Genomic DNA, 15,859 nt, shown 5'->3' with positions numbered 1-15,859 from the left:
CTGTCGCTAGCTTTGGCGCTTTTGGAGTTTTCAATACGTTTTGAAAATGTAATCTCTCGCGTGGTACAATATCTCCATTATTAACATATTATTGTTACTGATTTCAACTTTCTCTTTATAAATAACACAGGGGCAGTTTTTTATCAGTTTATCATTATCATTCTTTTTAAATTTTTGGTGAAATTTTTCATGGCGTATTTTTAAAAATCAGTATCTCACTTATTACCAATTTATGAAAATTTCAGAACACGCTTTCCACCACTGTTGTCAGCTTACCAACTTCTAAAAATCACAGAAAAAACATTGTCGATCTTTTTTATTGGAAATAAACGTATTCCCAAGCGCATGCTAAGTAAATATTGTAGGGTCCATACAGTGAATGGCGACTTTCATGTTTCCCGACATCTCATAACTCCTACAGAACAAAAACATAGGTCTCCCCTTTCTGGCTGCCTATTTGTCGGTCTGGCTGTGTCTATTTAGTTTTATTAGGTACATAATCTCCGAAACTACCGGACCGGTTGTTGTCAAATTTTATATGTGTATTAGGAATAGTATGTATTTTGTGTGATCATCCCCACTAACAATGCGATGACCTCACCTCAAAATAATAAATATTATATTAATTTTGTAAAATAACATACTCCTCCAATGTAATTCTTTATTTTTTGAAAATTACAGCATTAGATGGGACAACAGTTTTCAGAATCAACACGTGCTTTTTTCTTGATGCTTTCTACATCCACTATACATCTAACAGAAGGACCTCCGATATTACAATATTCGGTACAGTACATTCCCGGTGGTGATAAATTTTGCCAGCGATTTTCTTCAGGTAACGAATCCTCGAATTCAATGCAAAGATCTTCCAAATATGGATACAAATATGAAAATGTTTGTTTCACGTAATAATCCTGATATTCCGACTGCATACCACTGTAAAAAATAACTTTATAAATAGTTTGCTTATGAATGGTCAACGTCAAATAAAAAAGTCGTCTAGCAACCTTTGAAATTTAATGTTAAAAAAATTATAATACCAACACCAACGTGTTCCTTGTTCCGTTTAGCAGTTAAATCAATCAAATAACGTGTCAAATAGCTGTAATGCGAACATGATTATTTTAAAAATAAATTTCAAGGGCTTATTTTTGTGTCCCGAAAGTAATAAGCTGGGGAAGTATTGTAACAGCCGGGTGAACAGGTACAGTCGCGGACAGTGAATTTCGTCCACACAATTCACGCGAATTCACAAAAATTCACTGTAGTCGGTGCTTTATTGTCATGATGACTGACGTAAGTATTGTCAAATTTAATTTAGCTGCGAACCTGCCATCGATTAGTTATTTTAATGAAGGTAAACTAATATCCCTTTTCCAAGACGGGATGTCGCTACACTTTTGGGCTTATCGCGGATGAGTGTTAGTTATCATATAAAAAAATGTTTGCCCCTTTATGTCAAAATGACAAAAAAAGGTTAGAAAGATCTAAGGGCTAATTTAGAGTTTTTTTCTGTCAAAGAAATTGGGTGGACGAAATTCACTGTCCACGACCGTACTAGGTTTCCGTCTGTACTCAGTTAATGATTTTATTTTAGATGTATTTTTGGAATATAAAATTACTTTTATATGTTTACCTACTCAACAAAAGACAAAACAGTAACCTCGATATAAAATCATACTTACAAATGAGATACACGTTCTGTAGATTTTGCCAGCAGTCTTTCATTTCTGAAAGTTCGAATACTATTGGAGTTGGGGGATTAACGAGTAACTAAGACAAAAATCACACAATTTTAAGTTATAAAAAGTGTAATTTAAAACCAACTTTGACAATCTGGTGTGAGATTTGACAACCACAGTCAGCGCAATAACATTTTCTTGACTGAAGTTGAATGCAACTAGAGACAAAAGTTCTATTGTGTATGCAACTCTAAACATAGAATTCAATTTTCCCCTTGTCGACGAAAGAAATAATTTTTTGGCCCATTGCGTGACTGTCGCTCGAACTTCATCAAATTACAAAAATGTTTTTCCTTTAAAGCTTTTCATCAATTTCAGTCAAGTCCGATAGAAACAGATATATCGGGCCTTAATGCGCCGATCAATTATGCGTTACCACGATGAAAAAAAAAAACGTTCGTTTTTCGACCCAATGTTTCAGATTTGTGAATTAATCGCATCCAGAATGTCAGCATGTAGTCGCATTACTTTAATTAATTTTTTATAATAATATCCAAATAGTAATATATAAAAATTTTCTAGTATAACTTTCTTGTGATAAACGAAACCAATTCCTTTGTTTCTATTTTATTTGTAAGTTCTTTAGTTTTAGCATCTCTTGTAATTCGATTGTATTGTATACTGATTTTATTACTTTTATTTTGTAAAATGTTATTTTTGTTATCAGAATTAATCTATCTTTTTGGACGTTTCATAGTTTTTTGTAAATCCTTTTATTTTACAAGCAACTTTACCTTTGTTAGTCTTATAACAATAACTCTTTGGTCCTGTTGATATCCAATCAATAATAATCCATAAGCCCTTACCATTAACAGCGGCGCGAAATCACATTTGAATAATTTGAATTTGAAGGAAAAAAATTCAATAAAAAAAAATCGTTAAAAAATAGGTAATCATATATGCACGTAGCGTTTGGGGTAGTTCTGCATGTTTTTGTTAGAGGGCGGTAGTCGGGTTGGTAGAGGTGAGCGGCAAGTTGAACGCATGGGGGGAGGCCATTATGTTTCTGTTCGGTGTAGTGGATGCATGGTGAAAAGACGCTGTAAGTAGCTAGGTTTAAATTAGCTTTGGTAGTTAATAAAAGGGAGGAAGCCTTTGTTTAACGGCAATTAATCGTAACGCCGACGGCGCCCAGTTTTCCCAATCTGCTCGGCTAATTCTTGCGGCTTTTTAATCTGAAAAGTGTTAATTTTCGGAACCAATGCGGACCACGTGGTGTAGATTTGTTTTATTGTTTGTAAATTCACCAATCAAGTTAGTCTTTTTAATCGTCAGCTAGTGCTAACACTTGCTAGAAGATTTCATGAAATTCACTTAGTCAGGATAACACCTTTGTTGTTTAATTACAAATAAGTTTCTGGATGCATATACGTAAGTGTTACATTATAACACTTTATAATTCTTCACACAAGATTGCTAATAGTTTATTTTTGGCACTTAAACTAACTAATTCATACCGCGAACTGACGGGGGGGTCCCTTAGGCGGTTATCATCGTTATCATGATTACATCATCGAGGCATGTCCTCACAACGCTAAAGATTGATTACTTTATCGAGGCATGTCCTCGCAACGCTAAAATTTACATTACCGAGCGTTATTCCTTGCAACGCTAAAATATACATCACCGAGACGATGACTGGATATTTTTGTGTTTATTTATTATATGTTTTGTTGGGGTAACCAGTTCGCGGTATTTTAAACTCTCAAAGCAAATTGTTTTTAAGTAACCAATCACTTGGATTATGACATAATGTAAACTCTCGTTGATAAAGTGTGGGAAATATTAATCTCATGTAAATTCTGTTAACTTTGCAATTTTTCACCTTATACAATATTTCTCTATCTCACAATTTTAACTTCTTGTAATTTTCTTGGTTGTACAATTTTAATTGAACGTATCTTTTGTTTTATAAATCTTTGCTAGTTTTGTTTTGTAAATATTTTGTTGATTAATGTTTCCATCGTATAAATTATTTGATGTCCAATTTCAATCATTATTTGTTGTTTAAAATTTCACAAGATTGTATGGCGAATTTAAATGTTGTTTATTGCTCTTTGATACTTTAATACTTGTTCAGTTGTTGTTAATATCAGAGTTATAAGGAATTGAACATTTAAAAGAAGCGTAAGGCGCGGCTCCTAGTGGGGGCTAGCGGGATTTATCGCACCATCTACACAAGGGGTGCAGGCTTTGTATAGAGTCAGTGGGAACGGTCTGGACGATGTGACGCTGTCAGCCTTGACATCCAACCAATAGTTTTCGACCGTAACGGCCTAGTTAGGATGGCGTGTTCGTCATGGAGATGTGCTGTGCGGTAGGCTTACCGATAGATAGAATAACCGTTCCGGGGGAGACCAGCCCGGACCGGGAGCCCCAAACTCCGCTTGTGCTAGAACGCCCCAGGGGTATTTTTGCTGTGCTCCTGTTAACTACCGTAACTTTAAATTTGACGCCACACGCCCGTAAAAACTTGTGTATTTGCATCCAGCTACTATAATTCAAATTTTGCTTTGTTTTATTAAATTTGTGATATTCAAATATTTGCATTGATTCAAAATATTAGCGTAGGGCTTTTGTATTTGTTCGGTTTCCCATATGTGTATGTCTGTCAATTCGCGGTTGTCTTTTCTTTCATATTTCAATGTGTATCATTTGCGATGTATTATATGTCGGTGAATAGATCATAGGAGGTTTTTGGGGCTGAGGAGTGAATGCTCGCAGCTTCTTTCCTCCTGAGAGGGGTGCGCTTTTCGCCCCTTCCCAAAAATTTTGTCTATTATTTCTTGCGCTCTCGACTCACACGCAATGTATGCTCACTTGTATGAAAGAACGTCTTCCCGCCGACGCGGCCAGAAAAGAACTTCACTTGAAAATTATCTTTTGAACCGTGAGGGTGTAACAAGAGAAAAAGCATGAAACCTTTTGTAGAAGTTAGGGTGCAGAGCTCAGACCGACCGCCGTAAACCGTCAGTACCGTTTTGGGTCTTCTGCCCCTACCACCGTCTTCTCGTTTTTTTGTTGAACACGCGCAAGAAGCTTCGTTGAGCGCCAAGACGACGCCACCGTCCGTATTATTTCTTGTTGTCGCGGGCACTCACGAGACCACCTGGAGATCCGTGTTTCCGGCTTTAGAGCCACCCCGGTGCTCCCTCCCCGAAGAGGGATCTAGCGCCCGAGCACCGCCGCTCCTGATTTAAAGCACCATCCTCTATGGCGTGAAGGTGACCATATAGCCTAGGTTGGCTAGACGTGTTTGTTTTTAACGCCACTAGTCGGCCCAGGGCTTGGCACCGAGGTACGCCACCTCTACGCGATATTGGCAAAACTCCGGACCTTCACCGACCCGCTGCTCCCCGAGTAGGGACCTAAAGTGAGTCACCCCCGACCGTTCGCCGCCACCAGCTACGTTTATCGTCCGCTATCAGCGTGACACCGTCGTTTTTGTGCCGACAGAACTTGTGAAGTCCCAGGATGGGCAAAGAGGACCAAGTTCGGCCGTATCCAGCTCCGCTCGCCACATGGGAGCACCAGCTGCAGCGGATGTATCAATAAAATATGTAGAACCTCTAAAGGCCCAACCCTTTAAAGACTCGAGATTTGTTTCCGCATATTTTTTAAATTTCTTACGACTTTTACGCCTTGTACTGGCACTTCTACCAAACATTCTTACTGGCACTTCTACCAAACATTCTTCTTCAAATTTATCTATAAATTTTCGTAAGTGTACTTTCTGGAAGGTTTTTAGGTACTCCCAATTTGCATTTCTCTAAAAGTTAACAATGGAAATTTATATTAAATAATGGAATCAACAACAATGCATATCATATTAACTTACAATTTCCGCTCCTAATCCCTCTTTCAACTGTTCATGTTTCATCGTCTTTTTCTTTTAACAATTGCAAATAGAATAACTTGTACTCTAGTAACGCGTTCTTGTGCTTTAGTTTCTTTTTCCGCAATTGAGCTCTGAGTCCACACCTTTTAAGTTCTGGTGTCATCTGAGAGTCAAATGACATGTAACACTTTTCCTTACTTTAAATTAACCCAACTTTTTTAACGCAATGGTGAACACAACTAGACTAGACTTAAGTCCTCACTACTTAGGAGCGCTTGGGAAACTCAACTCAACTGGCGGTCCTGTGCAAATCACAGCTGTCATCCGTAGGGTTGTGGAGGTGCCTCAACACCAAATTCAATTTGAACAAAAAAAAAAGTCATAAATTAAAACGGTATTAAGAAATTAAAAATGTAATATAAATAGGTTGTACAGTTGGTTGCATACCATTCAAATAAAAAACTTTCTTTAATAAAAATTCAATTATTGGATCGATAGATAGAAAAACTGTTTTGTGTTAATGGGTTTCTAAGTTCTAAAATTATTTTTTTCTGTCTGAACGACACGTTCCGAAAATTTAAAAGGTTCAAATAATTTTTATTATTAGGTACCTATTGATATTTTTTGTCTATAATTCGTTTAATATACCTTTAAAAACAGAACAGAAGCCTTTAAAAAGTGTTGTGTGTTAAAGGGGCCCATATAGAACAGACTTAAAAATACCTTGAAAAAGTGATTGTTCGTAACAGGCCCATTTAGTAGTTTTAATAGTTAGGATCTTTCTGTAGAGATTCAGGTTTAACATGTGTTTTTTTAACTCCGAAAAATTAACAAATTATTGGAATAACCGTTGTAATAACAATTATAAATTACGCAATCGGACTCTTGGGGTATACTTGGAATAAAACGATGATATTTTCCTGTGGAAGTTAGATGTTTTTTAGCTGTATTTTGAAATCTCATACAACATGACGACCGCGAACAAGTTATATTTGGGTGCTTAGATACTACCCGTCGTCAAAACAGGACATGTAATTTTTTTCCGACTGCAATACCGCGAATTATTCATTTGCAACGTATTTATTTTTTTTGCACGCGATTTACAATGTCTGATACCAAAAATTTCGATGGAGTTTTGAATACTTCGGAAACAAATGCGGAGCAAAGGGATTCGAAAGTAAACGCTGAAAATGGAGTCTCATCTGCTAGGCCATCCATGGTCTCATCTGCGGAACAAAGCGCAGAAGTTCCTGCATCAGCTAAGCAGTCTATAGCTTCAAACATGGATGAAAAAACTATTGCATCGGAAACAACTGGAATTAATCCCGAAGCGAATATTAGAGAATCTGTTATATTGTCCCCTAAGATACCACAAAGTCTTTCCAGTTCTCCAGGCCAGTCATTTGGCACCGCAAAGTCTCATACAGAATCTCAACTTCCAGGGGGTATTAAGGTTTGAAAGTTTGATTTAATTTTGATTTAATAAAAAATTTAGATGACAGAGCTCGAAAATCAGTCAGTTTAAGATCTGCAGTTACGGAAGGAAGTGCGAGTGCATTTAGTGGTTTTTCCGGTACTAGTAAAATTTAACTTTTGCACAAATTAATGTCGATAATACCAGGTACGAGAAGCCTTACTCTGGAAAAAAGTAGTGTGGGGTCAATTCCCAGCAGTGGTAGCAGAGCATGGTCCGCGGGACGCTGTAAGATTTTTTTTGTTTCATTTATTAGTACGCTAGTTAACTTTATTAGTTGACAATGACTTACTAGATAAGTAATTTAATTTAAATATTTTCAGCTATAGAGCGAAGAAGTAATGCAAGTGCTTCTTCAAGAGTTAGCGCAGAAAATTCCAAAAATCATTTAGACGGTATAAATTTTATTTTTCTTTAAAAGAATGTTTTCCTTATTCCTGTTTAGACCTTAATAGCACTGACTTAATCGCAACTGTAGAACAGCTGCAAAAAAATGTTAAACATCTTGAATTAGAAAATATAGTATTTCTTCATTTTTTGGAAAAGAACGACCCCGATTTAGCTGCAGGTAGTTAAATTTTGCATAAATGTTTTGTTGGTTTTGACACAATGTTGAATTTACAGGGCTAGACACAGCTGTAAAATTTGAGCAAGTAGCACAGGAACGAGCTTCAATTTCAGCGCGAAAACTCACACTATCAAGACCCTCAAGACGAGAATCCCTGTTTTTCGGATCTACTACTAGTCTCGTATCACCATCAGGGGTTGGAGTACAAGAAAAAGAAGGCCCAAAGTAAGTTTCAACATAATATGCATTTAATCATCACCTGACAGAAACTGACAATTATCATTTACATATTCTATAACTAAATTTTCTCCATCTATAATTACACTCTTAGCAATAAGTTCATCAAGGATTTCTGCAACATTTACTGTGACAATTGCACCACTTTCTTTTTTAAATAATCTTAATTTCTTACAAGAGCTTTTATTATTGTCATTTTGTAATTTCAATTCATTGGCAATGGCATCAATAGCACGACCTACACTCCATAGTTTTGACACAAATAACGGAACATCTTGTTGATGGCCAAGATAACTAACACTGAAATACAATCTATCAGTAGTAGGTATTGTATTGAGACCTTTAGCTTTATTTTTAATTTTCATCAGTTGCACTTTATTAGCTAAATTGCTCTTTTTTGCCTTTTTTTTTGCTTCCAACAAATTCTGTTCCACTTGCTTATCTACCACAAGTTTAGCTTCATTAAACTGTCTAATTGGGGCAGCTATTTTTTCTTTTTCTTGGGCAATAGTTTCTGCACTTTTCTCATGACACTGTGTGAGGTGGCGATGTTTTACACAAAAATGTGTATGACATTTTTGACAAAGCATTTCAATAAGAGAGGTATCATTGCACCCAACATGGGCACATGTGTAAACATTACTGATTTTTTGTGGTTCTGCCTGCAAAGTGATGCAACTCTCACAGACTTCAACATGTATGTTTAAATGTATTGAACAAAACAGTTTCCCACATTTACACTGTAGTGGTAAAAAATCTAACTGCTTACAGTCCTTATGTGAACAATGCTGACCCAAGTTTGGCAATTCCATTATTGATGTTCACTTAAGGCACTAAGGGCGATATCAGTCCACTTTTGTTCCTGTTCTTTAAGGGTTAAATGAATGTCACCGGAGTCGGCTTCGGGATCAGCCAATTCGTAAATTGGTACAGTGATGTCGTCTTGTGGTAATTTATCGGAACGCCACTTATCGTCAATTAAATCGACAAAGTAACCATCGACAGACACTGAACTATCCATTACTAAAATATTAGGTTATGTTAATTAAGATAGAAACGGATTGTGTAGTTGTATACAATACCTTATGAAATATAAAAAGGCACAACAAGCAAATGTTGAAAACAATCATAAAAAGGACTTGTTCAAAAATATAGCGTTTTAAAAATGAAAATCACGGTGTTGCAAATATCTCTGGTTGCAACCTCGACTTAAACAACAGAAAGAAGATGGCAGCAGTGTTGCTCCGAATGGAATTTCGGTAGATATCGTAACATTTCGGTAAATTTAAATTTGCCTTGCTTAAGCTTCAAAAGCTTTTGTTTTTACTTTATTTTAAACAAGTTAAAAAAAAAAAGAAGTTGAAAAATCAGCTTGGTTAAAAAAATTCGAATTTTTGCTATACTGCATAAATATTGTTTAAAATTGTCATTATTAAATGTTCGCTAATAAAGCCACACATTTCTAATTACATTCATTAATTTTATATTTACAGAAAAAAAATACTTTAAGCCCATCCGTTAGCTGAACTACTACTCTTTTTAGGGTTAACATAACACAAAAAACGGATATGGTTTTAAAAGAGATAGACCTTATTGAGGAGTCATTGGCCCAAGTGAATAAAAAATGCCATAAAATACGACATAAGTTGAAGGCAGAATTAGAAGAAATGAATATTAGAGAAAGCGAAATTAAGGAAACAATGCAAACCTTTGAAGATGTTTTTATCAATGGAATAGTTGATAAGTATCCTCAAAAAAATCCAGCCGACAGGTTTGCGAGGTGAGTATTTATATTTTACGAATACCATATGATCGGAAAAAAGTCCTCTTATTGTGGACTATGAAATTTATTTTTAAATTAATGTTGACAGTGCAGATGTATAACTGTCATACGGAACAAGGAATTATTTTAAAAATAAATTTCATGGCTTACGAGAACATTTTTTTTTTCATTCATATGGGACTTATCTGCTACTTACTAAAATTTTTATCGTTCGTTAACAAACGCGCAATTCCAGAACAGAACTTCCTCCTGTACGTAAGATGATAGGTACCACATAAAAGTTTTCTTCCGTTTCGTTCAAAATTATTCCTAATATTTTTTCGCAAAACTTACATCAAATATAATAAACAAACAATCGGTCGTAACAACCATTATAAAATCTCTGGGTGTTGATGAGTTGGATCAAATTACATATTATATAATAATTGTTTTCCGTATAGATTTATGGAAGAAAATTTTAAACAAAGTCGAACGATAACAGATAAGCTGCGATTGAGAACCAGTTCCTTGAAGGTTCAGTACCACAAGATTTGTAGTCAGCTAACCCAAAAAAAGTTACTTGGAGAAAATTTACAAGAAGTAGATTTTGACCAACTCCAGATTTCCAATACACGCTTAGTGGAAAAGATAGAGAAAAGAAATTTGCTTCTTTTGGAACTCAAAAAAATGCATGGTCACGCCAACTTGTTGCTTAGCCGCACTAAAAAGATTTTATTAAAAAAACTGAATGATTTAAAAGATATCAAAGACACAATAGCATTCAGAGAAGTTATGATCGTTAAATTGGACGATGAATCCGAAAAAGTTGCTGCTGAATTGGAAGAAACTAAAACGGAATATGAAAAAATCAAGGAAAAAAGTGAAAATTATCGAGTTAATTCTTAAAATCTTTTGGTGAATAAAACTTTATCTGTTATTATATTCTAGGTACCACCTGTCTTAGACTATGTAAAAGCAAAAGCTGAACTAGATGTGCTCAAGAAAAACTTGAAAATTTGGGCTAGACGAAAACAAATTAAAGACGTAAGTACTTTTTACTTTTGTGTCACAACTGACATTTTTTTTAGATGGCATTAAATGCCTCTATTAGAGAAATGAAATTTACTACTGGGCTAGTGAGGCCAAAGTCATCGTGGTTTATGTAGGTTTTGAGTCGGAAATGATAGCATAAATAAAAGATTTAACGGATTTTACAGAACTCCTGAGGGTGGCGTTGGCTCTCAAGATGAATTTGAATTTATGTTTCAAAAGCAGAAACAAGTAAGAGCGGTCAGGAAAAAGCGACCTCGTAGGAAATAGCGATTTGCTCTTCGAAGATTTAGAAATAAAAACATTTCCGAATAGTAGATTCTTTTAATTTGGTTATTAAATTACTAAAACTGTTATAAGTACTTCATACAATGTTTTTAAAAACATATAAATAAGCAGGTACCTATGTATTCTTATTTGTATTGCCTATTTATCATAAAATCTTATGCACGTTAGTCAATTCAAAGACAGTATACAAATGAAAATACTAAGTACAAAAGAGCAGACTCTTCGTTTTAATAACAATAATAATAATTTACTTTTAAATGGTCCAGTACCTGATTGTTAAAATTCGAAAAGCTGATGTTATGTTTGAACAAAACTATGTAATGGACATTGTTAGTAAGTTTCTCAAATAGTCTGATCATGTTCATCAGGTGGCACATGGATAAATGATCCGTAGTTATGCGGGGCCCAAGAGGGTGTATGCTGTATTTCTATAAGATCTCAAAAGTCGTTTTCATTTTGTGATAAAATATGTGATTATTGAATTTCCAAACTTGTGTTTGATAAATAATAATAATAAAAATATATATGTATTATCTCATAATAAGTAGTAACACATGTTTTCTTAGAAACCGTTTATTTTAAATTTCTCATCATTAAGATTACATCTAATTATTTATCTAATTAAATATACATAAAATATAGGTATTATCAATATAGCTAAAATAATCTAACAAGGAGCTACTTTCTGTATTTTTTCAAAACTTAGTCAACTTTTCATAGCATTTTAATAAGTGTTGTAGTCAGTGTAGTACAGAGGCGTGTTGACTGCCGTTTGAGTTTGGCGGGAAAATTTCCCAGTGACTTCAGGGCTACAGCCGTGCTTCAGGGGCACCAAATCACTACTGTCAATAAACTGTTACTGTTCCCCTGATCAAACAAGCATGGTTTCGAATTCATAACCTAACTAAGCAAAACCGTAGTAGCATTAAAACTATTTATATTAATAAATATTAATAATGGATTATGCTATTGGAAGTTTATCGGATTTAATAACGGGTAAAGTTACTCCTAACAAACGTAAAGTGGTGAAAAAACAGATTGAGTCGCAAAACATTGAAGAAAATATTCCTTCAGAAAATGCGAACGGCAGTGCCAGAAGGAAGAAAATTAAACGCTTGCCCCAACACACAACAGATGAAAGTCAAGGTTTAGATAGTTTGGTAGAAAATTCTAACACGTCAGGATTAGAAGAAGATGAACCTGTTAAAAAGAAGAGTAAAAATGCGAAGAACGCAGAAAAAAGATTGTCATCAAAAAACAAGCCAAAAAAGCAGGAAGAAGATCCTGAACTACGTTCCAGAACCGTTTTTGTGGGGAACTTGCCCATATCTGTGACTCCAAAAAAATTTAAAAAATTGTTTACGAAATATGGCCAAGTTGAATCTGTTCGTATCAGAGGAGTTCCTGTTGCAGACCCTAAAACTCCCAAAAAAGTTGCGATTATAAAAAAAGAGTTCCATCCAGATAGAAAAAGTTTTCATGGATATGTAAGGTAGTAATTGTAGAATATTGCATGTGTGCAAGTGGATATAATTGATTGTTTCAGATTTCAGGAACGTGAAGGTGCAGTTAAAGCTACAGCAATAGATGGTATCTTGTATCAAGACCATCACTTAAGGGTACATTTATGTGATGTAACAGATAAACCTGCAGAGGACAAGGCTATATTTGTTGGAAATTTGAGTTTTTGTAAGTGTTGTTGCATTATTTGGACTGCTTTAATGATTGTTTTCTTTCTGTTTAGATGCTGAGGAAGATGATTTATGGAAAACTTTTGAATCTTGTGGACCTATTTTGTCTGTACGTATTGTGAGAGATCCACGAACAGGAATGGGAAAAGGATTTGGATATGTTAATTTTCAGAACTCAGATTCTGTTACACTTGCGTTAGAAATGGAGAACGTTAAACTAAAAGACAGAGAATTAAGAGTTAAAATTTGTAATATTAATGGCGCTAAAAAGAATAGCAAGAAAAATAAAGGAAAAAAGGTTAGTGCACTTCAATCTTGAATTTTTTATAATTTGTCTTTTTAGATAAATCCAAGAAAACGGAATCAACAAAAAGCAACAAAATCTGAAGCTACAACTCAAATTGCAAATACACAGGAAGAAAAACCACAGATTATTCAAACAGAAAATGCATCTTTTCAAGGAGTAAAATTTGCAGCAAAAAAGGTAGTCCATCAAATTCTATTTCACTTAATTTTTAAATATTTATTTTTTAGAAAAACAAGTTGAACAAAGGTTTACTCGAGAAGAGAAAGAAGATAAAACAGATTGCACCTAAATAAGTAAATATTTTGGTTGTGTATTTTATTCTGAAAAAAAAAATTATAACACAAATTCATGTAATAATTCTGTTTAATTTTTCTTGAACATTTTCAGGAAACATACTAATACAGTCCTTTGCACAAAAGATGCAGTATGTACCATCATAATATATGCTACAACTGCTATCTTTACAAACACTTTTCCCACATTTTACACAATGAGATCCTAAAATAATAAATTCATTTTGTTTTGGTGGAACAAATGGATCTTCTATAATGTACGCATTTTCCAATAATTTGTAATGTTTTGTGTAAGGTGGATCCTTCCCAAAGTAATCATAACATTCACATAAGGCACAGTTTTCACAACGAAAATACTTTACTTCAGGTTTACTCTCAGTGGTAGCTGGTTGGTCTTTACTGTCTGTCTGTACATCATGTATTACTTGTGTGTCCTGTGACGTGGAAGGTTTAGAATCTTCACAGTCAAATTTTACTGGTTCCATTTTATTATTCACTACAAGCTGCCTTAAACTGCAGTACTATTTTATTGTAATTTAGAGATATTAATTTTTTCTTTTGGTGCTTCAACAGGCCACCAATTAGGTCTTGAAACTACACCAATCCCATCTCCTAATTTAATTTCTTTAATGGCTAAAACATTACTAACCCTCAGTACACCTAATCCAACGTCTTTTTCCACTCCTCTCAACTTTCCTAAATTCACTTTATCTTGGACAATCCTTTTATCAGGTACTTTTAAAGGAATCTTAGTAAAATGAATAGGCATTAATCGTTTTCTAACAACCCCAGTGTGATGAATTCGCGCTGTTAATTCTTGACCAATATAACACCCTTTGTGAAAACTAACACCATGCAAATAATCACAGTTACACTCCAGAGGAAAGCAATCGCCGACAGGCAAGTCTTCTACTCCTTCTCCCACTCCCAAACTATATCGTAACCAGCGATAGTTCACTCCACTTGTGTTTTCTTCCAAATTGATGACCTTACTTAATTTCTCAAATACATTTACATCAGTTTTTGCAATAACTCGTGATCCTAAATGAGTGATTCTTGGATCTCGAAAAATATTAATATCTTGATCACTTTTAAACAGTGCTGTGGGTTGTGATTTATTTAATTCCTGGCAGGGCGCTATAGAACCACCTGAAAGTTGTGAGTTATCACTAGTTGTATTTATTTTATCATTACTAAACACAGCGTAAATTTTTAATTCATCTGCTAAGCTTGTAACATCAATTTTGCGTCTAACTTTATGTATCTTCAAGTGTTTTTGTAAAGTCTCTGATATTGACTTGTCACATTCAACAAAGTATGTATTTTCTTCCGAATTTCGATATATAATTGTATCATAAAGAACTCGACCAGCAGTATTTAAAAACATGGTGTACATGCTGCCAGGTCCAGAGCTAAGATGTTCAATATCATTAGTAATTAAACCTTGGAGGTAATTCGATACTTCTGGTCCGGACACACGTATCAATGTTCTGTTATTCAGGTGTTCCACAATATTACTCGGTGACGTAGATACAAATCGATAGAATGAGATATTAGCAAAACACTTAAGTTTTAACATGTTTAAAGAAACTTAACCTACAATAACGATGTGATTTTATATTTATATATGAGTTTTTTGCAATTACCTCAACTTTTTGGCTTGGTGTTTCGTTACTTATTTTGTTCTATTAGTGTCTACAAGATGAACCGAGTCTTTTGTGATCTTGTGTGGAAACAGAAGATAGGTTATGAACACTCATTACCGCACAAATGTCAAACACGTCAATGTCAAATTTTGACGTATTATCCCGCCAATTTAAAATAAAATATTCGTTTATTTATTTACTGATAAAGTGTTTTTGAAACTGATCTAGGTATAGTCTTGTAAAAGAACCAGAAGAAAATGGAAGAAAATGATTAATTTAAACATTTCATTATTAATATGACTTGATTAGGCTAAACAGAGATATACGAGTATGTATAAATATCTTCTTAAATTATTAATACTTTATTTTTATTAATTATTGCAGTTTCTGAGGCTAGAACTCTAGAATATTACGATGAATGAAAATTTTGAGTATTCTGATACCAATCGTTCACAAGATACTTTTACTGGCAATATGGAATGTTGGTTGTCTATACCTAATAAAGATACTGAAAATTGACCACATCATCAGAACTATTTATTGTTACGCTCAACTGGAAAAAAAGAGCTCGCCGAAGTTCCATACGAAATATTAGAATCAGTGATAAACTTGATTGCATATTTACGTTGTTTCTTGAATGTGTTTTATCTTGAAATAAGAGTGTTTAACAAAATTTATATATTACAAAAATGTCTTCATATATTTGGCTAATTTACGTCACTGATATTAAAAGAATTACACTACATCTGCAAAACACAGCTTAATCATTTGTAGGTATTAAAACATTTGAGAAGTGAAAAAAAAAGCACCGATCAGTATTTTGCTCATATGTACATATAATATTGTAGAATTAGTTAGTAGTGTTAGATATATGGTTTTGCTTAATTGGTGCCTGGCATCTGCATCATTAATTCTTATGGTGTCCGGTAACTGTTCAAAAAGAACACAGTTTTTCCATTTGCT

General features: G+C 34.3%; 5 protein-coding genes across 7 annotated transcripts; 2 read left to right on the top strand and 3 right to left on the bottom strand.

Annotated features, from left to right (window-relative positions):
• Window positions 1-647: 647 nt before the first annotated feature.
• On the bottom strand, window positions 648-9,072 carry LOC135134478 (anaphase-promoting complex subunit 13). 3 transcript variants are annotated; one of them, XR_010281318.1, is made up of 4 exons: window positions 8,942-9,072; window positions 8,629-8,882; window positions 1,686-1,730; window positions 648-936 (listed from the first exon to the last, which is right to left on the bottom strand). XR_010281318.1 is itself a non-coding variant. In XM_064063170.1 (3 exons), exon 2 carries the CDS (start codon window positions 8,878-8,880, stop codon window positions 8,671-8,673), a length of 210 nt encoding a protein of 69 aa, XP_063919240.1. In that variant the 5' UTR covers window positions 8,881-8,882; window positions 8,942-9,072; the 3' UTR covers window positions 648-936; window positions 8,629-8,670. The 3 variants fall into 3 exon arrangements, 2 of the variants coding, with proteins under 2 accessions (XP_063919240.1, XP_063919239.1); XM_064063170.1 differs by lacking the exon at window positions 1,686-1,730; XM_064063169.1 differs by lacking the exons at window positions 648-936; window positions 1,686-1,730 and having other exon boundaries at window positions 8,544-8,882.
• On the top strand, window positions 6,605-11,513 carry LOC135134473 (paramyosin-like). Its single transcript, XM_064063165.1, has 11 exons — window positions 6,605-7,025; window positions 7,076-7,153; window positions 7,202-7,282; window positions 7,378-7,449; window positions 7,500-7,622; window positions 7,679-7,847; window positions 9,403-9,639; window positions 10,083-10,515; window positions 10,570-10,665; window positions 10,710-10,783; window positions 10,839-11,513. Exons 1-11 carry the CDS (start codon window positions 6,686-6,688, stop codon window positions 10,939-10,941), a joined length of 1,806 nt encoding a protein of 601 aa, XP_063919235.1. The 5' UTR covers window positions 6,605-6,685; the 3' UTR covers window positions 10,942-11,513.
• On the bottom strand, window positions 7,849-8,671 carry LOC135134477 (AN1-type zinc finger protein 1-like). The gene has a single exon (XM_064063168.1). It carries the CDS (start codon window positions 8,669-8,671, stop codon window positions 7,871-7,873), a length of 801 nt encoding a protein of 266 aa, XP_063919238.1. The 3' UTR covers window positions 7,849-7,870.
• Window positions 11,514-11,803: 290 nt separating the features above from the next.
• On the top strand, window positions 11,804-13,285 carry LOC135134474 (RNA-binding protein 34-like). The gene is made up of 5 exons (XM_064063166.1): window positions 11,804-12,451; window positions 12,506-12,648; window positions 12,704-12,948; window positions 12,994-13,134; window positions 13,185-13,285. Exons 1-5 carry the CDS (start codon window positions 11,916-11,918, stop codon window positions 13,248-13,250), a joined length of 1,131 nt encoding a protein of 376 aa, XP_063919236.1. The 5' UTR covers window positions 11,804-11,915; the 3' UTR covers window positions 13,251-13,285.
• A 394-nt stretch (window positions 13,286-13,679) lies between these two features.
• On the bottom strand, window positions 13,680-15,128 carry LOC135134475 (putative transferase CAF17 homolog, mitochondrial). The gene is made up of 2 exons (XM_064063167.1): window positions 14,897-15,128; window positions 13,680-14,846 (listed from the first exon to the last, which is right to left on the bottom strand). The coding sequence occupies exon 2, from the start codon at window positions 14,827-14,829 to the stop codon at window positions 13,777-13,779; it is 1,053 nt and encodes a 350-aa protein (XP_063919237.1). The 5' UTR covers window positions 14,830-14,846; window positions 14,897-15,128; the 3' UTR covers window positions 13,680-13,776.
• Window positions 15,129-15,859: the final 731 nt, after the last annotated feature.

This window comes from Zophobas morio, unplaced genomic scaffold, assembly GCF_036711695.1.
Source record: "Zophobas morio isolate AGI-343-1 ecotype UQ-CSIRO unplaced genomic scaffold, CSIRO_AGI_Zmor_V1 ptg000023l, whole genome shotgun sequence".
NCBI classification, from domain to species: domain Eukaryota; kingdom Metazoa; phylum Arthropoda; class Insecta; order Coleoptera; family Tenebrionidae; genus Zophobas; species Zophobas morio.
Note: the sequence above shows the minus strand (reverse complement) of the source record. Positions and strands in the feature narration are given on the sequence as shown.

What these genes read in the sequence shown, in the direction of transcription:
- LOC135134473 (XM_064063165.1), top strand. Translation starts at nt 6,686, where the DNA reads ATGTCTGATACCAAAAATTTCGATGGAGTTTTGAATACTTCGGAAACA. An exon ending in AGAATCTCAACTTCCAGGGG is followed by an intron (nt 7,026 to 7,075) that starts GTATTAAGGTTT and finishes TAAAAAATTTAG; the next exon opens with ATGACAGAGCTCGAAAATCA. An exon ending in CCAAAGTCATCGTGGTTTAT is followed by an intron (nt 10,784 to 10,838) that starts GTAGGTTTTGAG and finishes CGGATTTTACAG; the next exon opens with AACTCCTGAGGGTGGCGTTG.
- LOC135134477 (XM_064063168.1), bottom strand. Translation starts at nt 8,671, where the DNA reads ATGGAATTGCCAAACTTGGGTCAGCATTGTTCACATAAGGACTGTAAG.
- LOC135134478 (XM_064063170.1), bottom strand. Translation starts at nt 8,880, where the DNA reads ATGGATAGTTCAGTGTCTGTCGATGGTTACTTTGTCGATTTAATTGAC.
- LOC135134474 (XM_064063166.1), top strand. Translation starts at nt 11,916, where the DNA reads ATGGATTATGCTATTGGAAGTTTATCGGATTTAATAACGGGTAAAGTT. An exon ending in AGTTTTCATGGATATGTAAG is followed by an intron (nt 12,452 to 12,505) that starts GTAGTAATTGTA and finishes TGATTGTTTCAG; the next exon opens with ATTTCAGGAACGTGAAGGTG. An exon ending in TGTTGGAAATTTGAGTTTTT is followed by an intron (nt 12,649 to 12,703) that starts GTAAGTGTTGTT and finishes CTTTCTGTTTAG; the next exon opens with ATGCTGAGGAAGATGATTTA.
- LOC135134475 (XM_064063167.1), bottom strand. Translation starts at nt 14,829, where the DNA reads ATGTTAAAACTTAAGTGTTTTGCTAATATCTCATTCTATCGATTTGTA.